The sequence below is a fragment of the Muscardinus avellanarius genome (genome assembly GCF_963383645.1).
Source record: "Muscardinus avellanarius genome assembly, chromosome: 2".
Taxonomy (NCBI): domain Eukaryota; kingdom Metazoa; phylum Chordata; class Mammalia; order Rodentia; family Gliridae; genus Muscardinus; species Muscardinus avellanarius.
The window spans coordinates 108,072,141-108,094,190 of NC_137787.1; the positions used below are offsets into that span (position 1 = coordinate 108,072,141).

Consider the following 22,050-nt stretch of genomic DNA (forward strand, 5'->3'; position numbering starts at 1 on the left):
ACACACACACACACACACACACACACACACACGAGTGTGCTGATTAGCTGGGCATGATGGCAAATAGTTGTGATCCCAGTACTTGAGAGGCTGAGACAGGAGGATCACAGGAGGTTCAGAGCCAGTGCATGGTAACAAGATTCTGTTTCAAAATATAAAGGTTGAGGGGTATAGTTCAGTGGTAGAATGCTACTGGACTCAATTCCCAGTACCATACACACACAAAAAGATTATGCTATTCAATTTCCACTTATTTATGAAATTTCCAGTTTCATACTCTAACCCTTTAGTTATTGACTTCTGACTTTGTCAAATTGATTTTGAAAATATTTTGGAGAATAGCTACCTTTTAAAACCTATTTAGACCAAGGTTTTGACCTCACACGTGGTGTGTCCTGGTGAGCGTCCCTTGTGCTCTTCAGAGCACAGAATGTGCATTATTATTATTTTTTTCTTTTTTTGCGGTACTGGGGATAGAACCCAGGGCATTCTACCTCCAAGCTATATCCCCAGCCCTATTTTTTATTCTTTATTAGTTGCAAAGGGCCTCACTAAATTGCTGAGGCTGTCCACAAACCGCAATCCTCCTGTCTCACACTCCTAAATGCTGGGATTACAAGCGTGTGCCACCATGCTCAGCTCAGAATGTGTATTTTGTTGTTAGATGGAGTTTTATACATGTCTATTCGTTCAATGGGTTTACTGCATTAAGTCCGAGATTTCCTCCCTTATCTTCTGTCTGATTGACCTACCCATTCCTGAAAGTAGGAGAGCCTATTTCTCCATTCCATTCTGTCAGCTTTTGCTTCATATATTTTGAAGGGCTTATGTTAGGTCTAGTTATACTACTATAAAAAATCTGAGAGTGGGTAATTTACAAACATCAGAAGTCTATTTATTAGAGGCCGGGGAACCCAAGATCAAGGTGTCAGTAGATTCAGTGTCTGGTGAGGGTTGCTTTCTGCCTCCAAGATGGTGCTTGTTTCTGGGTCCTCAGGGGGAGAGATGTCATGTCGTCACAAAGCAGAAGGTGGGAGGACAAGCAAGCCAAGCCAAGAACCGCATGAGCCTCTTCTAGAAGGGCCCTAATCTGACTTGTGAGGGTATGACCTTATCACCTCTTAATGGCCCCAACTCTCAGCATCATCACAATGGCCATTACGTTTCAAAACCTGAAATTTGAGGGGACTCAGTCAAATCATAGCAGTATGCTTATGACTGTTGCATCTTCTTGCTACATAAAACCTTTTATTGATATAGTGTCCTCTGTCTCTTAAAGCCTTTCATTTTTTAAAACTTTTGATTGGTGCATTGTAGTCATACGACTTAATGGGATATAAGATGGTGAAAACATGCGTGCACACATCACACCCAATTAGCCCTTACCCACTTCCTCCTCCATTTTCTCCCCCTCCCTTTTTCTCATGCGTGGCTTAGTGGTTGACATTGATATTTTGTTAAAGTACATCATGTGCATTAGAGAATTTTCCTCTTTCCCCGTCACATCCCCTCAGTTAGTTTGCCTTATTTGCTTATCTATAGGATCTCCTTTTTCATCTAGAGTTCCTCCTATGACCCATTTTCTTTCTAGCTTCCGTATATTAGGGAGAGCATCCGATTTCTAATTTTTTGTGATGACTAATCTCACTTAGCATAATGTTCTCCAGTTCCATCCATTTCCCTGTAAATGATATAATTCTGCTTTTCTTTATGGCTGAGTAAAATTCCACTGTGTATATATCGCAGAGTTTTGTAATCCATTCCTCTGTCTTTCCAGCCTTTCTAAAGTCTGTCCTGCCTGATCTTAGTGTGGCCACTTCAGCTCTCTTTTTGGTTGCTATTTACATGGACTTTCTGACTCCATACTTTCACTTTCAACCTAGTTGTGTCTTTGAATCTAGTGAGTCTATTGTAGATGGCAGACAGTTGGGTCCCATTTTTAAATCCCCCCAGCCAAGCTCTGTCGTTTGGTATCAATCCATCATATTTAAAATAACCATCAGCAAGGAGAGGCTCAAGCTGCCATGTTGTTCTTTGTTCCCCCTGTGCTTTGGAGCTCTTCTTGTTCCTTCTCCATCGCCGCCTTCATTCTATCTGTGGATTTTCTCATAGTAACAGGAGAGCAACATGTTTTGATCATTTTTGCATCTCCATATGTAGAAATTCAATAAACACTTTTCTTGTGAACATCATGGGATTCTACTTACATCTTAAAGTTATAGCAATCTAATTTGAATGCATTACCCTACCTTCAGTAGCAGACAACTACACCTCAGTGCCCTACCTCCTCCTTTTTTTAAAAATTGAGAATGGAACCCAGGGCCATTCTATAATAGGGATGGGGATGAGCTACATCCCCATCCCCTTATATATATATATATATATATATATATATATATATATATATATATATATATATATATGTAAAACAGGATCTCACTAAATTGCTGAGGGCCTTGATAAATTGATAAATTTCCAAGGCTGATCTTGAACCTGTGATCCTCTTGTTTCAGCCTCCTAAGTACTTGGATTGCAGGCTGCACTACCAGGCCTAGCTTCCCACCTCCTCCTTTTGTCATTGGTGACATTATACAGGTCTGCCCAGAAACACAGATAAGTAATTGACTTTTTATGCATTTGTCTTTGAGAAGTGTAGAAAATTAAAAGTAAAGTTTATAGGCCCAATCATATCAGCTTTTATAATAGTCTCTGTATTTATTGGAGAAATTTATTTATTTATTTATTTTGGTATGGCTTCATTTCACCCTGAGGGGACTACCTTTATCATACCTTGTAGGGCTGGTCTATTGTTACCAGACTCCATCAATCCATCAACTTTTTTTAAAAACAATAATCCCAAGTTCTGGGATTATAAGCATATGCCACCATGCCTGCCTATTCCTCCCTAGTTTCTAAAGTACAATTTTGCCCAATACTGAGTTCTCAGCTGACAGGTTTTCTCTCATTACTTTGAATACATTAATCCACTGCTTTCTGGCTTCCAGAGTTTTTGGTGAGAAATCAGCCAAATTCTCATTGAAAGGCCTTGTATGCGATGCATGGTTTCTCACTTACTACTTAAAATTTCTCTTTTGAAAATTTGATTATTGCACACTGCCATGGCTATCTTTGACTTCACCATACTTGTTTGTCTATTGAGTTTCCTGAATTTATAGATTCATGTCTGTTATGGTTTGGATCTAGAATGTTCCCCCAAAGGCTCCTGCATCGAAGCCTGGTCCTTAATGCAGCAGGGTTCACAGGTGGGACATGGTAGACTGAGGTGGGTTATTAAGGGCATGCCTTTGAGGACTATATCTGTCCTTGGCCACTTCTTCCCCTCTCTCCTTTCTTTGTCACTGGAATGAGCTGAGCAGCTTCCCTCTGCCACTTTGATGTTTTTGCCTTGGAGCCTGCTGACCATAGACTAACCTCTGAAACCATGAGACAAATAAAATTTTTCTCCTCCAAGTAGTTCTTGTCAGATACTGTGGTCACAGCTATGCAAACTGACTAATACTATTTGGGTTATTTTCAGGAATTATTTCTTTAAATATTTCTTCTTAGCTGGATGTGGTGGCACCCACTTGTAATTTCAGTACTTGGGAAGTTGAGACAGGAGGATTGCAGGTGTGCAACCGGTCTCAGCAACTTAGCTAGGCCCTCTGCAACTTAGTGAAACCCCATTTCAAAAATAAGTAAATATCTATCCTAATATGGAATATGGACTCTAGATACCCAAAACAATCTTGAAAAAGAACAAAGCTAGAAGATATATATTTTCTGATTTCAAACCATATAAAGCTACAATAATTGAAACAGTGTAGTACTGTTCTAAAGGCAGATATATAAACCATTGGAGTTAAATAAAAGCCTAGAACTAAACTCTTCCCTATATTGTCAAGTTATTTTTGACAAGGTTTCCACGAACATTTGGTGGTGGAAATAATAATCTTTTAACTAAATATTGTTGAAAAATAATACTTACATGGAAAAGAATAAAATTGGACCCTTACCTAATCCCATATACAAATATTAACTCAAAATAGATAAAAGACCTAAACATAAATCTTAAGACTATAAACTTTTAGAAGAAAATCTGGGTCATAAAACCTCACAACATTGAAATTGGCAGTGATTTCTTGGATATGATTTCAATGGCACAGGCAACAGAAGAGTATACAAACTCCCTAAAAAATAAAAAAAAATATTGTATATCCAAAGACAATGTAAACAGAGTTGAAAGTTACTAATAGAATTGGATAAAATATTTCCAAATGCTATATCTGAAGGTATATTAATATTCCAACTAGACATCCTAAAAATTAACAACAATAAAGGCAAACAATACAATTTAGAGATAGGTAAAAGACTAACATAAGTAATGAATCTCCACAGATAACCAATCTTAGTTGTCTGTTGGATGGAAAATCTTGTTTCTCTGGTTCTGGTGTGTGTTACCTATTTCTTCTTTGTAGTTAATCTCTTTGAGTATTTTCTCTAGCACTGGTTTTGAAGACATAAATTCCTTCAGTTTCTGTTTGTCATGGAAGCTTCTTATTTTTCCATCTAATTTGATAGAAAGTTTTGCTGGGTAGGAAATTTTTGGCTGGAAGTTGTTTTCTTTCAGAGTTTGGAATATGTTACTCCAAGCCCTTCTGGCTCTCATAACTTGGTTTGGGAAGTCTGGAGTGATTCTAATTGGTTTGCCTCTGAATGTCACTTGGCCCTTTGCTTTTGTTGCCTTTAAGATTCTCTGCTTGGCTTCCACATTGGTCATTTTGACAATTATGTGGCGTGGGGATCCTCTTCTCCGATCCTGTCTAAAGGGAGTTCTATAAGTTTCCTGGACCTGTGTATCAACCTCTTGCTCTATGTTTGGAAAATTTTCTGCTATTACTTCCTTGAAGAGATTGTTGATCCCTTTGGTTTCACGTTCTTTTCCCTCCTCTATTCCAATTATTCTTAGGTTAGCTCTCTTAAAATGGGCCCATATTTCTTCAATATCAGATTCCTGCTGTCGGATATTTTTTTCTAGATTAGAAACTTTGCGTTCATTTTTGGAATGATCATCTTCTAAGAGCGAGATTCTGTTCTCCATGTGGTCTAATCGGTTGTTCATGCTTTGAATTGAGGCCTTTACTTCATTAATTGCATCCTTTATCTCTTTTTGGCTCTCTCTGAGTTCTTTTCGAAGCACCTCTATTATTTCTACAGTTATTTTCCTGATTTGATCTTCTAGAAATCTATGACTTTCTGTTTTATCGGGTTCTGATGTTGTGGGGTTGTGGGCATTCATTGCTCCAGTGTTATTCCTCTTTCTCATGATTTCGGAAGTTTGTGCCTTCTCTGGGTTCTTCCATTGGGTCACTATGACTTCGCTTAAGGTGCTCTGGATCTCGAGTCTGTAGTATCTCTGACCCCACTACTCCTTTACTGGGTTGTATCACAGAGTCTCCGACCCAGGGAGTCGATAGAGGCTGCTTTAGACTATGGGGGGGGGGTGCCAGGTTGCACGTTTTCCTATGGTGTGATATCTCTGCCACCACCACTCCCCCACTGGGTCAAGTCCCAGGGCGTACAGTACTGGGATTTCTCCTCTGTGGCCCGCAATTTGACTCACTGTTCTTGAGTTCGCAGATGTAGCTGTACTGGACTCGGTGAATTCACTGCTGCTGCCGCCGGTGGCAATATGGCGCCACTGCCACGCCCTCAGCCGTGAGGCTGGCGTATTTTTTCTTCTCTGGTTTTGAGTTCCACTCTGAGTCCCTGCAGCGTGTGCTGAGCTCAGCCACTGGGAGCTTTAGATGCTCTGTGCGCCGAAAGATCCTACCTGGCTGTTCCGCAGCGGCTCACCTCAGCTTGCTGTAGCCGTCCGGTGAATTCGCCGCTGGCGCCGGCAGTATGGCGCTGCTGCCATGCATCCTCGGGCATGAGGCCAGTGTTTCTCCTCTGTGGCTCTGAACTCTGTTCTCAGTCCGCTTTCTCTCTGGAGCCTGGTGATTTTTTTGTTTCTCTGGTGATGGTGTTTTCTGGCTATGAAAGGCGCTGATTTTGTGGTAATGGAGATTGGTTGTTAGCAGGGCTCTTAAGCCCCGCTTTTCTCGGTCGCCATCTTCCCGGAAGTCCCCCCCTTTTTTTTTCTTTTGGTCTTTTTTTGGAACTGGGGAACAAACCCAGAGCGCCACACCTGCAAATCAGGCGCTTTGCCACTGAGCTACATCCCGGCCCCATGTTATTTTTAAGAGACAGACATTTAAATATTATGATGTGGTAACTCTAAAAATAATATCTCCCTTACACCAAATTTACTCTTATTTTTAAAAAATCATTATGCTGTCTCTCCACTAGGAATCAGTCTAAGACAAAAGCTCTAGTTCTTCTCAGGCCTTCCTTCTTTTCCTTTTCTTTCTTTCTTTCTTTCTTTCTTTCTTTCTTTCTTTCTTTCTCTTTTTTTCTTTTTTCTTTCCTTTCTTTCTTTCTCTCTTTCTATATTTTTGGTGCTGGGGGTTGAATCCCCCCTGGATTTATTCTACCTCTGGGCTATATCTCCAACTCTGTTTAATTTTTTTTTAAATTTTGAAACATGGCCTTACTAATTTGCTGAGGGTGGCTACAAGCCTGTGATCCTCCCAGCCTCCCCAGTGTTGCAATTACAAGCCTGAGCCACCACTCCTAGCTTGGAACACTGTAGGCATTACAGAGACATCTGATGACTGAATGGAGAATGACCAACTACGACCTCCCCGCTCTAGTTCTGATGGATTTCTTGGCTTCTCTGTTTCATTCTGTTTGCTGTCAAGCCCAGGTTGCTCAGGCAGGATTGTCTTAGATCACTGAAAATCAGCACAGATGACCCTTGGTACAGTTGTGCAGAATTGCAAAGTCTCCAACAGCGGCTCTTGCCTTTTTTACAAGCCATAGTTAGCACATTCTTGTGCCGAGACCTGCAGGGCCTGGTTGCTGCCATATCTTCAGCGTCACATCTTCAATCCCTGAACCTGCTTAGAGAAAGGAAAAAGACATGGTTCATTTACAGGTCAGTATGTTTCCTTTTCTAGAAAGGGACACATTTTTTTTACATCAGCTTTCTAATTGGTAGAAGAAAAGGGTTGGTTTCCTGTTGAAACATCGTAGGTTCCAGGAAGTCAGGGCATGGCTTCTGGAGCCAGGAGAACCCCTGTCCCTGCAGTCAGCACTGCCTTTCTGTTCTTTGCCCTGATGAGCCCAGGTCAGGCTCCTGTGTCAGGCAAGTCTCACTTTGGAGCAACTTGCTTCTCTTTTCTGTCTTCTGTTCTTGGAGCACAAGCTGCAATCCTGATCCAGCCACCCCAGTGTGGGCGCATCCTAGACACAGACAAGAGTGGGTGCAGTGGCCAGGGCCACACCCCACCTGTCGCCTCCCATCCAGATGAATCTCAAAAGACAAACTGCTGCATGTTGGGCCAAAGTCCAACAATAATGATTCTTAACATTGCCTTCCTTCAATGTCTTTCAATTAACTTTATTAGAGTATAATTTATATATTATAAAATGCACACGTTTCAAAATACAGTTCAGTGAGTTTTGTAGCCAATACTGAAGTTAAGATACAGAATATTTCCAACACCCTGGAAATTGCCCCCATGCTTCCTTGCGGTCAGTTCTCCCTGCCCCACCTCCAGCCATCATGGTTGTTTTCTGACACTGCAGGTGAGTTTTGTTTGTTCTGGAACCTTGTATGAATATACTCATACAGGAAACCCTTCTTGAGGTTCAGCTTCTTTGATTCAACATAATGAATCCATTATGAGACTGGGCTATGTTATGGCTGATTTCTTGTTATGGAGGATTAGTAGTCCACCACATGGACATACCACAAGTTATTCCCCCATCAATGGTTATTTGTATTGTTGATTTTTTTTAAATTTAAATTAATATGAAGTCATTACTCTTGGGTTTGTTTTTTGTTTTTGTTTTTGTTTGTGGTACTAGGGAGTAGACTCAAGGCATTTTACCACTGTGCTATACTCCCAGCCCTATGTCTTATTTGGTTTAATTTTGAAACAGGGTTTCACTAAATTGCTGAGAGTCTCACAAAGTTGCAGGGGATGGCTTTGAACCTACTATCCTCCTGTCTCAGCCTCCCAAGTACTGGGATTACAGGCATCCACCACCATGCCTTGCTCATATTTATTAGGCACCAGGAGCTGAGCTAGGCCTGGGGATACTGTGTGACCACCATTGCCACTCACACTGGCCAGAAAAAATGAAGTCAATAGACTATTTATAACATTTGTCTCCTGTATATTCTCATCAGCCCAGGATCCTCTTGCCATGATCTCTGCAGAATGGATGGTGTAAGGTGGGGGCTCCGGAACGGCTGTGGTTTGCTGGCTGGCTATGGCTTGGTTTATTTGCAACCCTTAAGTGTGAGCGCTAATACGGCTTCCCAGTTGTAACAGGAACCAGGTTGCTGTGGGGTTTTTTTTTGTTTTTTTGTTTTTTTTTTGGTTATTTGCCAGGCAGCCCACACACTAAACTAATTTGGGGCCTACTAGTGGTGAGAAAATGGAGCTCTGAGCAGGATCCAAGAGTAAGGTGGCTCTCTTGGGGTCTCCCCCACCCTATTCTTCTTGTCTAATGAAGCGCTCTGAGCCTCTTGTCTGTCACTTCAGACAGCATCAGAACTAACATAACTACATCCGGGCCTCTCCGAACACACGTCGAAACACTCCAGTCCAATTAGATGCACTTAGCCACAAAAGTAGACAAACCCCACATTTATTGAACATCCTGGTCCCCAGATACAAATCAACCACTTAGTCTGGGGAAGAAATGACAAGACTCATGTCATGGAGTTGCAGGTGTCTGAGTGGAGCTGAGAAGAGACTGTACCATTCTTCCTAAACTGTGTGTCTTGTACTCTATGGAAGGTGTAAAGGATTTTTCAGGGTAAAAATACAGTGCTGGCCTTCTGTGCTGACACTATTAGGATAGTCTATGCTGTTCTACATGGAGCCCTTGGTTTGCAAATCTACTTGTACTTTTATCAGATCCTCACCTACACTCCATGGCACACAGGGCAGCTGCATGTATTCCTCATGGCCGGGATGCTGAAACCCAGGTTAATGAGGGGATCGAGTGGCCTGTTCTAAGTGCAATGGGGTATTGTCTTTAAGATGTTGATATTAGGATTCTTGCATTTGTGTGTGTGTGTGTGTGTGTGTGTGTGTGTGTGTGTGTGTGTGTTACTGGAGATTGAGCTCAGGAGCATTCTATCTCTAAGCTCTGCTCCAAATCCTATTTTTTATCCTTTATTTTAAAACAGGTTCTCATAAGTTTCAGAGGGTCTCACTAAGTAGCTGAGATTGCCCAAGAACCTGTGATCCTCCTGTTTCAGCCTCCCAAGTACTGGGATTACACATGTGCACCATCACACCTGGCAATTAATTTGATTTTTAAAAACATTACTTTAAAATAATATTTCTTTTGAGGACTGTATCTTCTGAAAGCAAGACTTGTGGGTTCTGGGCAAAACTGGGGATGTGAATTAGGGTGAGTTATGTAAAGTAGCTGCTCGCTGCAGGTGAGAAAGGAGTAAATATCAGTAATTTCATATGGTTCAGTCTAATGAGCCCTCCCCAGATGGAGGCTGAGGGCTCCCAGCAATCCCTGCTGCATGCCCATGTTTCATTCTTCTGCTCAGTGGTCTCCAGCTGGCTGCCGCCCAGGGGACTTACTAAGACTAGAGCCTCTGGCTGGGGATGGGGTTTATGTGTTCTCAAAGATCTCCTCTGGCTGAGGGGGCAGACTGGGGAGCAGAGGCCGTGGGGAGGGCAGGTTCCTGTGCTGGAGATTTCCCCCCTAGGGGTGTTCCTGGCAACCTCTGTGATCCCCACTCCTCCTCTCCCCATTTCTGGCCTGCACTGCCAGCACTCTCCACTTCCTTACTTTTCAGTCTTCCCCCTTGACTTTTTCTGTCCCTGCTTCTGTGCCTCACTTTTGCAGAAACTAGTGATTTCCTCGGTGTTGAAATTGTAGGCACCACTGGGAACTGCCAGGAACCAGTCCTCCTGAATTTGACTTCCCTTTCACTTTCTGCCAGGTCACAGGCCAAGGAGAGTGACCTCTCTGGCCCCCTCTCACCTCTGCCAGCCCTCCTCCTCACCTGTTCTGTTCCAAACATACTCAAAGTCTCAAGGTTCCCTCCCCCACTGCCCATCTCTGTGAGTCTGTATTTCTCTCTCCTCCCCGGGATGCCCTTGCCTTTTTTTTTTTTTTAACTCCAGTGCAACCTCCATCATTCCTTTAAACCTCCAGCTTGATCCAGGTTGGGAAGCCCTTCCCGTTACACCCAGGCCACTCCTGTGCTCTCAGCCGCACCTGCCACTTGCTCACTGGATGCACATCCACTTGCGCGCTGGCTGTGAGCAGGTGAAGGCAGAGGCTGCCTCATCTCCTGGGGACCCGGCAGGTTCACCACATCTCCAGTGAAGACAACATGGCCCCAGTGCTTATTATGTAGCTGGTGCACTCTTAGCCACCTTCCATGATGTGATCCATCAAACGCTCACAACAATCATTAGCGTCTTTCTTCTTTTTCCAGCAAAGAAAAGAGACACTCAGGACTTGCCCACACTCACACAGCTCCTGTGTGGAAGGGGTGGAATTTGAAGCAGCCATTCTAGTGCTCAGCATCTTGTCTCTGCCAGCATGCTAGATGATATCCTCAGTGGGGATGCCTCGCATGAGAGAGAGAGAGAGAGAGAGAGAGAGAGAGAGAGAGAGAGAGAGAGAGAGAGAGAGGAGCATCTCCTGTCTGAGGAGCTCAGCCATCACCAGAGCTGGAGAGCCCATGCGAGTGCACAGCACACACACAGAACATGGGGAAACCGCAAGGTGATCTATAACAAGGTGCTGAAATGTAAGGTGTCTGAAGCACTGCATCTCACACTTCACTGTGCATTCAGGGATCTTGTTAAACTGACTCGGATTCAGTCTGGATGATGAGGTGGGAGCCAAGACCGCGTGTCTCGCAGGTTATCAAGTGATGCTGATGCCACAGTTCAGGGACCACACTTAGGGTTGCAAGGGTGAACTCTAAGAGCTGAAGGAGGTCAGTGTGGGCTGGAAAGATCCTGGGACAGCCAGCTGGCCTGGGACAAATGTGGGGCTTGACTAGGCAGAAAGGAGGAGGAGAATCATCCCCACTCAGGGGCAAGGGAGTGCCCCCCAAATGTCTTCACCACTTTTTTTTTTGGTGGTAGTGGGGTTCCTGGAAGCCCTTCTACCTCCAGGCTACACTCCCAGACCTATTTTTATATTTTTATTTGGAAACAGGGTCTCCTAAGCCAGTGCGCGTGGCTGGCTTCGAACCTGCACGATCCAGCTTCCCTAAGCAGGAGCTCCACGTATGCAGGGCCCATTTTTGAGAAATACGCAGTCTTGATCGTGTTCAGGAAACATTTTGCAAATTTAGAAATCACAGCCAAAGGGAAGTCCTGTGTGGTCTCAGCTAGCTGTGGCAGCTAGATAGGAATGAGTGGTTCCTCTTAGGGGAGCATTTCTGCTGGCTCCAGGACTTTGGCCACCTATAAAGCTTTGCAATGGAAAATGAGGAAGCCCTCAAGGAGGAAGGGTTCTTGGGAAGCATTGAAGAAGACACAGCTTTTGGCCAAGCCATGTTCTCCATGGAGGAGACCTTCGAGATCAATGGTAAAGTACCACTTCCCAGTCACAGAGAGGCATGGTCACTTGTTTTCTGCTGTGGAGACAGAAGAGACAGATGGTTGGGAAGTCTAGGTTTGTGCCACTGGTGCTTTTGCTTGACTTTCAATGTACCAGTCTAGAATGTGTCGGCCTGAAATTTCCAGAATGCTGGCAACAAATGCTATATCTTTAGCATTGAGGATTTTTAAAAAAAGAAAACTCCCCCATGTATTTAAATTATATTTAAGTATGCTCTCTGGTGCTCTGCTGTACCTGACCTGCTGATCTGGAGGCACATTCTTTGTTTCATGTTGACTAGGCTGTATCCATAGCTTCATCCATAGTTTGTCTTAGAGTGAGGTTTAAAAAATCCAGTCAATCCCTGTTGCCTTTATTTTCTCTCTTAGTGTTACAGAGATGAAATACTTTTTAAATCTAGAATTTGTAGCATTGAGAGTCAGGTAAGTTTACTTTCCACAGGCAATATCTGATTTTCCATTCTAGGAAATTCTGTTGGAATGGTCTTCCAAGGCTTTTTTAGAATTAATTTTCTTCTCTTCCTTCCTTCCTTTCTTCCTTTCTCTCTTTCTTTCTTTCTTTCTTTCTTTCTTTCTTTCTTTCTTTCTTTCTTTCTTTCTTCTTTCTTTCCAGTACTGGGGATGGAACTCAGGGGCATTCTACGTTCAAGCTACACCCCCAGCCCTATTTTTTTTTTTGAAACAGGGTGTCACTGAGTTGCAAAGGGCCTCACTAAGTAGTATCTGAGGCTGTCTGCAAACCACAATCCTCCTGTCTCATCCTCCCAAGTGCTGGGATTACAAGCGTGCGCCACCACGCCCAGCTCCTGGAATTTCTGTATGTGGAAGCAACATCAGGCCTGTCTGTCCCTGGCCTTGGCACCTCTCTCACACAACACCTGTCTGTGAAGGTCCCTGGCTGGAACTGGTGAGAGTACCAAGATGAAGGGTCCAGGGTACTGTCTTTTGGAATTTACGGTTGTGATAATAAACGCATGTGTGAGAATGACTATAACCATTATTTGCTATTCAGAACTTTCCAGAATTCAATGTACTACGTTTTATTTATTTATTTATTTATTTATTTATTTATTTATTTATTTATGTTGTTGTTGTTGTGGTGGTGGTGGTGGTGGTAGGGATTGAACCCAGGGAAATTCTACCTCCAAGATACACCCCCAGCCCTATTTTTTATATTTTTATTTTGAAACAGGTTCTCACTAAGTTACAGAGGGCCTCACTAAGTAGCTGAGCCTGGCCGCAAACCTTCAAATGCTCCTTTCTCAGCCTCCCAAGTACTGGCATTACAAGTGTGCATCACCATGCCCGGCTTTATTGGTGATTTTTTAATATACAGAAAATGTTCTAGAAAATTGAGCTAATCAAGCATATTCAACACTTGCTACCTGTTAGGCACCATACTCAGCACCAGGGAAAGAGACATGAATAAACATGGCTGCTGGCCTTGAGGAGCCCCCTCTTAGTGGTGGTGGCCTCAGGGCTGATTATAAGCTGACTTCTTTTATACTAGTTTGTCACCAGCTGTAACAGATTTTCATAAGACATCATGGAAGAACCAGCCCAGGTGTGGGGCCTGGAGGTCAGAACTGATGTTTCTTCTAAAACTAAAAGGAAAAAGAGGGTTTTAGAAAGAGAGAGAGAGTACCTGGTGCAGGAGTAGGTACCACATGTCTATATTATAGTCACAAGGAATAGTCCAATAAAATACAAATAGCTCCATACCATTGGATCCAAATTTGGAGAGAAAGCCCAATGGAGTTAAGGCTGGGATCACGGACTGTGAGCTTTATCTTGAGGAAAATAGTGAAGCTAGAGAGATGGGCACAGGACTCAGAAGCTCTGCTTTGCATGGGGCTGCTTACCATGGTAGACAGGACACGGGCTGGATGGAGTAATGAGGACAGAGAAGAGTGTGGCAGCCAGACATGACGAGGGCCAGTGTCTCTGAGGAAGGAAGAGAGAACAAGTTCTGCAGGAGAACTGGAAGCCCATCAGTAAGACTGGGGGGCAGCCGGGCAGGGGTGGTACAGAGGCCAAGGGTGAACCCCACACTTCTAACTTGAGTTGTGGGTGCCATGAACTAATAACAATCAAACAAATGACAACAAAACATGACCACTCCAGTGTAAATGGAACATTTAACTAATGCAGTAAACGTTCTGCCTTTTTTCTTTCATACTAGAGATTGAACCCAGGTACCTTCTACCTTTGAGCTACACCTCAGTCCTATTTATTCTTTGATTTTGAAACAGGATTTTACTAAGTTGTAGAGGGCCTTGCTAAGTTGCCGATCCTGAACTCAAACCTGCAATCCTCTTGTCTCAGCCTCCCAAGTACTGGGATTATGGGCATGGGCTACCACAACTGGCCAACAACTTCCTACCTTCTAATACAAAAATTGTGTGCTTGATTTTACAAGAAGCAGTTATATTTTGCAGTGTGACTGTACCATTTCGTATTTCTACCAGCAACATAAAACTGACATAGTCTCTCTACAGCCTTTTAGCATTTGGTATTCTCTTTGTTGTTTATTTTAGCCAAATTCATAGGCATTTTAGCCATCTTCATCTTCCAAATTCATTGCAGTTTGAATTTACATTTTCCTAGTGGCCAATAATGTTGTATACTTTATTTTATTGAGCTATCTTTTCAAGTCTTTTGCCTATTTTTTTTTTTTTTTTGTGTGTGTGTGTGTAGTACTGGGGTTCCTGGAAACCCTTCTACCTCCGGGCTACACTCCCAGACCTATTTTTATACTTTTCTTATTTGGAAACAGAGTCTCTTAAGCCAGCACGGCTGGCTTCGAACCTGTGCGATCCTCCTGTCTCCGCCTCCCAAGCGCGGGGATTACAAGCGTGCACCACCATGCCCAGCTTGCCTATGTTTTATTTGGATTGTTTGGGGTTTTTCTTTTTACTGTTTAATTGTGTGTGTGTGTGTGTGTGTGTGTGTGTGTGTGTGTGTGTGTGTTTCCAGTTCTGGGGAGTCCAGGGCCCCTTACTCATGCTAAGCAAATGCTCTACTACTGAGTTATATCCTCAGCGCTGAGAGTTCTTTATATTTTTTAGATATAAGTCCTTTGTCAAAAATGTGGTTTGCACATTTTCTCCCAGTCTAAAACTTGTGTCTTTGTCCTTTTAGCAGTGTATTTGGCACAGCAAGGGTTGTTTATTCCGGTGAGGTCCATAGAACTGAACAATCTTTCTTTCATATATTGTGCTTTTGGTCAGGTCTAAGAACTGTTCAACTAGTCCCAGGTCCTAAAGAATTTCTCCTATGTTTTATTAAATGTGTATAGTTTTACATTTTACAATTAAGTCTCTAAGGCCTTATATGAGCCCCACCCCTTTTTCCTGCTTGTGGATATTCAGCTGCCTCTATGTAGTTTGTTGAAAAGCCTATTCATCTGCCACTGAATTGCTTTTCTATCTTTGACAAAAATTGGTTGGGCAAATTTGTGTGGGTCTATTTCTGTTTTTTTTTTTATTTTGTTCCATTGATCAATGTGACTATCCCTCTACCATTACCAACTGTACCAATTACCATAGCTATATCTTAAGATTTAACACCAGAATTATTCCTCACACTTTATCTTTATTTTTAAGATAAAGGGCTTGGTTTTTCCATATAAATTTTAGTGCCATATTGTCTATAACCAACACCACTACCACCAAAAACAGTAAAAATCCTTGCTGGGATTTTGATAGGAATTGTGTGAAACTTACAGATAAATGTAGGGAGAATTGACATCATTAATACATTCAGACTTAAAACCATAAACATAGTATGTCTTTTATTTCTTTAAGTCTTAGTTTTTTTTTAAACCCCAGAATTTTATAATTTTCAACATATAGATTCTGTACACATTTTCTTAGATTTCATCTTCTCTGGAGTGATTATCAGTGTTACTGTGGGATTTTTTTTAACTGCAGATTGAATCCAGGGATACTCTACCCCTCTGTTTTTGTTTGTTTGTTTGTTTGTTTGTTTGTTTTTGGACAGGTTCTCACTAAGTTGCTCAGGCTGGCCTCAAACTTATGATCCTCCTGACTCAGCCTCCTAAGTCTATCTCCAGTATTACAGATGTGTACCACCTCACCCAACTAATGCTACTGTGTTTAAGTTTTGGTTTCCCCTTGTGTGTTTTTTGTTGTTGTTGTTGTTGTTAGTATATATAAATATGATTGAGTTTTATATACTAATCTTATATTCTGCAACTTTTGTGGACTTACTCATTGGTTCTAGTTTTTCTAAGAACTTTTATGTATATAATCACTTCTGGAGAGAAACATTTTTATTTGTTCCTTTCCAGTCTTCGTGCTTCGTGCTTCCTGTCTTTTATTTCTTCTTCTTCTTCTTCTTCTTCTTCTTCTTCTTCTTCTTCTTCTTCTTCTTCTTCTTCTTCTTCTTCTTCTTCCTCTTCCTCTTCCTCTTCCTCTCCTCCTCGTCCTCCCTCCCTCCCTCCTTCTCTCCCTCCCTCCTTCTCTCTCTCTCTCTCTCTCTCTCTCTCTCTCTCTCTCTCTCTCTCTCTCTCTCTCTCTGCAGTACTGGGGACGGAACCCAGGGGCATTGTACCTTCTATATACATCCCCAGCCTTATTTTTTAGTCTATTTTTGAAACATGGTCTCACTGAGTTGTGAAGGGCCTCGCTAAGTAGCTGAAGCTGTCTGAGAACCACAGTCCTCTGGGCTCTGCCTCCTGAATGTTGAGATTACAAGTGTGAGCCACCACATCTAGCCTTCTTCTTTCTCTTTATTGCACCAGCTAGAACTCCCCAGTACTATCTTGAATAAGAGAATGAGAATGGACTTTTTTTTTTACTTTGTTCCCAATATTAGGATAAAAACTTTTTTGATGTTAGTGTTAAATGTTCTGAGAAGTATTGGTATGGTGTGTGTGTTTCTCTGCAGGATTTTTACATGGGATAATTCTGGCCTCACAAAAGGAATTAAGAAGTATTCTTTCCTCTTCTATTTTTTTCTGTAAGAAACTATAAAGTTGATCCCAATTCTTCTTCAAATAATTATTAAGACATGCCAGAAAAATATGTGGACCTGAATATTTCTTTTTGGCAGGTTTTTAAATAAAATTAAATTTATTTAGTGATAATAGATATTCAGATTCTATTTTATCTTGGTTGTATTTTGGTAGCTTGTGGCTTTTGAGGAACTACCAATTTCCTTTAAATTGTAAGCATAAAGTTAATAATAGTATGTTCCTATTTATTTTGAATGTCTACAAGCTTGTAGTAAAATACTATCTCATTTTTTTATATTGATGGTTTACATCTTGTTTCTTTTTTATTGACTGTTCAAAGAACTAGCTTTTTGTTTTACTGATTTTCTCTTTTGGTTTTCTATTCAAAATTTTGCTGATTTCTGTTCTTAACCTTTATTATTTATTATTTCCTTCTTCCTGGTTGATTAAAGCTTATTTGTTTTTCTAGGTTTTTGTCTGTTTGTTTATTTTTGGTGGTGCTAGGGATTAAACCCAGGGGCATTTTACTTCCAAGCTATACCCCTCCTAATTTTTATTCTATATTTTGAAACAGAATTTCACTAATCTGTGAAGGGCCTCACTAAATAGCTGAGGATGGCCTCGAACCTGTGGTCCTCCTGTCTCAACCACCCAAGTACTGGGATTACAAGTGTATACCATTACGCCTGTCTCTAGTTGCTTGAGGTAGGAAATTTGTTAATTGGAGACCTTTCTCATTTTCAATGTAAGCATTTAATGCTCTTAATTTCCTTCTCAGGGCCTCTTTAGATGCACCTCATTGTACTTTCAATTTCATTCAATTCTTTTTTTCTTAATCCTTTTATTTTGTCATAAATTTATTTTTTTAAATTTTTATTGGTAAATTATATTCATACATCATATTGGGGTAAAAACCTTGTGTGTACAGACATGTATACATCATTGATTTAACCCCTACCCAATTCCCACCCCATTCCCTCCCCGTCCCTCCCTCCCTTGCTTGGCTTAGTGGTTGACTTCGATATGTTTAAGTAAATTGTGTGTTTTAGAGATTTTTCTCGACTTCCGGGAAGATGGCGACCGAGAAAAGCGGGGCTTAAGAGCCCCGCTAACAACCAATCTCCATTACCACAAAATCAGCGCCTTTCATAGCCAGAAAACACCATCACCAGAGAAACAAAAAAATCACCAGGCTCCAGAGAGAAAGCGGACTGAGAACAGAGCTCAGAGCCACAGAGGAGATAACCGGCCTCATGCCCGAGGATGCGGCAGCAGTGCTATACTGACGGCGGCAGCAGCAAATTCACCAGACGGCTACAGCAAGCCGAGGTGAGCCACTGCGGAACAGCCAGGCAGGATTTTTCGCCGCAGGTAAAATCTAAAGCTCCCAGTGGCTGAGCTCAGCACACGCCGCAGGGATTCAGAGTGGAAATCAAAACCAAGGAGAAATACGGCAGCCTCACGGCCGAGGGCGTGGCAGCGGCGCCATATTGCCACCGGTGGCAGCAGCAGAGAATTCACCGAATCCAGTACGGCTACATCTGCGTACTCAAGAACAGTGAGTCAAATTGCGGGCCACAGAGGAGAAATCCCAGTACTGTACACCCTGGGACTTGATCCAGTGGGGGAGGGGCAGTGGCAGTGATATCACACCATAGGAGAACGTGCAGCCTGGCACCCCCCCATAGTTTAAAGCAGCCTCTATCGACTCCCTGGGTCAGAGACTCTGTGATACAACCCAGTAAAGGAGTAGTGGGGTCTGAGATACTACTGACTCGAGATCCAGAACACCTTAAGTGAAGTCATAGTGACCCAAGGGAAGAACCCAGAGAAGGCACAAACTTCCGAAATCATGGGAAAGAGGAATAATACTGGAGCAATGAATGCCCACAACCCCACAACATCAGAACCCGATAAAACAGAAAATCAGAGATTTCTAGAAGATCAAATCAGGAAAATAACTGTAGAAATAATAGAGGTGCTTCGAAAAGAACTCAGAGAGAGCCAAAAAGAGATAAAGGATGCAATTAATGAAGTAAAGGCCTCAATTCAAAGCATAAACAACCGATTAGACCACATGGAGAACAGAATCTCACTCTTAGAAGATGATCATTCTAAAAATGAACACATAGTTTCTAATCTAGAAAAAAATAACCGACAGCAGAAATCTGATATTGAAGAAATATGGGCCCATTTTAAGAGAGCTAACCTAAGAATAATTGGAATAGAGGAGGGAAAAGAAAGTGAAACCAAAGGGATCAACAATCTCTTCAAGGAAGTAATAGCAGAAAATTTTCCAAACATAGAGCAAGAGGTTGATACACAGGTCCAGGAAACTTATAGAACTCCCTTTAGACAGGATCGGAGAAGAGGATCCCCACGCCACATAATTGTCAAAATGACCAATGTGGAAGCCAAGCAGAGAATCTTAAAGGCAACAAAAACAAACGGCCAAGTGACATTCAGAGGCAAGCCAATTAGAATCACTCCAGACTTCCCAAACCAAGTCATGAGAGCCAGAAGGGCTTGGAGTAACATATTCCAAACTCTGAAAGAAAACAACTTCCAGCCAAAAATTTCCTACCCAGCAAAACTTTCTATCAAATTAGATGGAGAAATAAGAAGCTTCCATGACAAACAGAAACTGAAGGAATTTTTGTCTTCAAAACCAGTGCTAGAGAAAATACTCAAAGAGATTAACTACAAAGAAGAAATAGGTAACACACACCAGAACCAGAGAAACAAGATTTTCCATCCAACAGACAACTAAGATTGGTTATCTGTGGAGATTCATTACTTATGTTAGTCTTTTACCTATCTCTAAATTGTATTGTTTGCCTTTATTGTTGTTAATTTTTAGGATGTCTAGTTGGAATATTAATATACCTTCAGATATAGCATTTGGAAATATTTTATCCAATTCTATTAGTAACTTTCAACTCTGTTTACATTGTCTTTGGATATACAATATTTTTTTTATTTTTTAGGGAGTTTGTATACTCTTCTGTTGCCTGTGCCATTGAAATCATATCCAAGAAATCACTGCCAATTTCAGTGTTGTGAGGTTTTATGACTCAGATTTTCTCCCAAAAGTTTATAGTCTTAAGATTTATATTTAGGTCTTTTATCTATTTTGAGTTAATATTTGTATATGGGATTAGGTAAGGGTCCAACTTTATTCTTTTCCATGTAATTATTATGTTTCAACAATATTTAGTTAAAATATTATTATTTCTACCACCAAATGTTCGTGGAAACCTTGTCAAAAATAACTTGACAATATAGGGAAGAATTTAGCTCTAGGCTTTTACTTAACTCCAATGGTTTATATATCTGCCTTTAGAATAGTACTACACTGTTTCAATTATTGTAGCTTTATATGGTTTGAAATCAGAAAATATATATCTTCTAGCTTTGTTCTTTTTCAAGATCGTTTTGGGTATCTAGAGTCCATATTCCATATTAGGATAGAGTTTTTTCTGAAAAATAAATATACAAATATATGATAATTTCACATAAAAAATAGAAAAAAATATTCTCTAGTAAGAAAGAAAGTGAAAAGAAATATTGAAATGTTATCTTTAAGTCATCAAAAGCTTGGTATCAGACAAATGAAACTGTTATGTGAGATTATCATTTTTAATTTTGGATAAATTGCTATAATACTAGATGTCAACCACTAAGCCAAGCATGGGAGGGAGGGATGGGGAGAGAATGGGGTGGGGATCGGGTGGGAGCTGACTGGGCGATGTGTGCATGTATGTCTACAAAAGTTTGTATCCCACTATGATATATGAATACAGTGCACCAATTAAAAAAAATTTTTTTAAATAGAGATTTTTCTCAATTTTAATATTTTCTTTGAGATTTTCCGTATGACCCCTACATTATTTGAAAGTATTTTTTAATTTCCAGGTATTTAGGTAGTTTCCTGTTGCTTGTTATATCTTCCTATTTTTATTATATTGTCAAACATATACTCTGTATGATCTTATTTCCCCCCCGAAAATCTTGTTGAGGTTTTTGTATGACCCAGGATATGGTCTATCTTAGCAAATGTTCTGTGTGTGCTTGAAAAGAAACTGTAGTCTTATTTGGGTGTATGGTGGTACACAACTGTAATCCCAATACTTGGAAGGCTGAGGCTAGAGGATCAAAGGTTCCAGGTCAGTCTATGGTAAGTTAGCAAGACCCTATTTAAGAAAAAAAAAAAAAAGGCCAGGGAAGCTGGGTGTGGCATGAAGCTGTAATCCTAGTACTTGGGATGCTGAGACATGAGGGTTACAGGTACAAGGCCAGCCTCAGAAACTTAGAAAGATCCTGTTTTAAAATTTAAAAAAATTAAATGAGGCTGGGAGTGTAGCTCAGAGGTAGAACTCCCCTGAGTTCAACCCCCCATGCACAAAAGCTATCAATGCAGTTCAGTGACAGAATGCCCCTGGGTTCAATCTCCAAGTACTACACACACACACACACACACACACACACACACACACACACACACAGTGTATTCTGCCATCATTGCAAGATGTCTTTCCTAAGTGTCCATTGTGTTCTGCTGGTTGTTGGTGCAGTTTTTCTGTGTCTTTTCTATCAAGCATTGACAAAAGGGTATTCAAGTCCTGAATTTTAATTATAAATTTTGAAGTTCTGTTGTTTGCTTTCTTAGAGGCCTTGTCTTGTAATCAATTTGCCAGTATCTGTCTTCTGATTGGATTAGACTATTTACATATAAGGCAATTCTTGATGTGTTAAGGCTTAAATCTGCCATCTTATTGTGTAATTTCTACTTTTTCCTTCATTCCTCATTCATTTATTTCTCTTATCCTAGTATCCAATTGATTATTTTCCCCCAATGGATTATATGAAAACTTCTTTGAATTCCATTTTTATTTATGTGTAGTGTTTTGAATACATTGAATAGTTTTCTTAAGAGTTTCTTTGGGTATTGCAATAAGCGTACGGAATTCATCACAGTCTACTGGTATCAATGTTTTACCACTTCACGTCAAGTGTAGAAACATAGAACCTATTTCCAATAATATCTTTAACCTTCCTTCTCCTCCTCCTCCTCCTCCTCCTCCTCCTCCTCCTCCTCCTCTTTTTTATTACTAAAGATTGAACTTAGGCACATGCTATCTTTGAGCTACAACCCTAGCACTTTTTATTTCATTTTTAGTTTTGAAACAAGGTCTCACTAAGTTCACTTTTAAAATATAATTGTCCTAAGTATCTCCTCTACATACACTACACACCACACTGGGTGGCATTATAATTTTTTCCACCATTGAATGTTATTTTAGAAAGTCATGAGAAGGAGCCTGGTGTGGTGGCGCACACTTG

The 22,050-nt window shown here is 41.1% G+C and overlaps 1 protein-coding gene across 1 annotated transcript in view; it reads left to right on the plus strand.

The window, feature by feature from the left end:
- Positions 1 to 11,588: 11,588 nt before the first annotated feature.
- MARCO (macrophage receptor with collagenous structure) overlaps positions 11,589 to 22,050 on the plus strand; it is a gene marked incomplete at both ends in the record, with an annotated part of 38,568 nt that continues 28,106 nt past the window's right edge. Inside the window, one exon of the mRNA XM_080689402.1 lies at positions 11,589 to 11,697. Coding sequence (XP_080545528.1) covers positions 11,589 to 11,697 — 109 coding nt within the window. The remainder of the gene's footprint in view (positions 11,698 to 22,050) is intronic.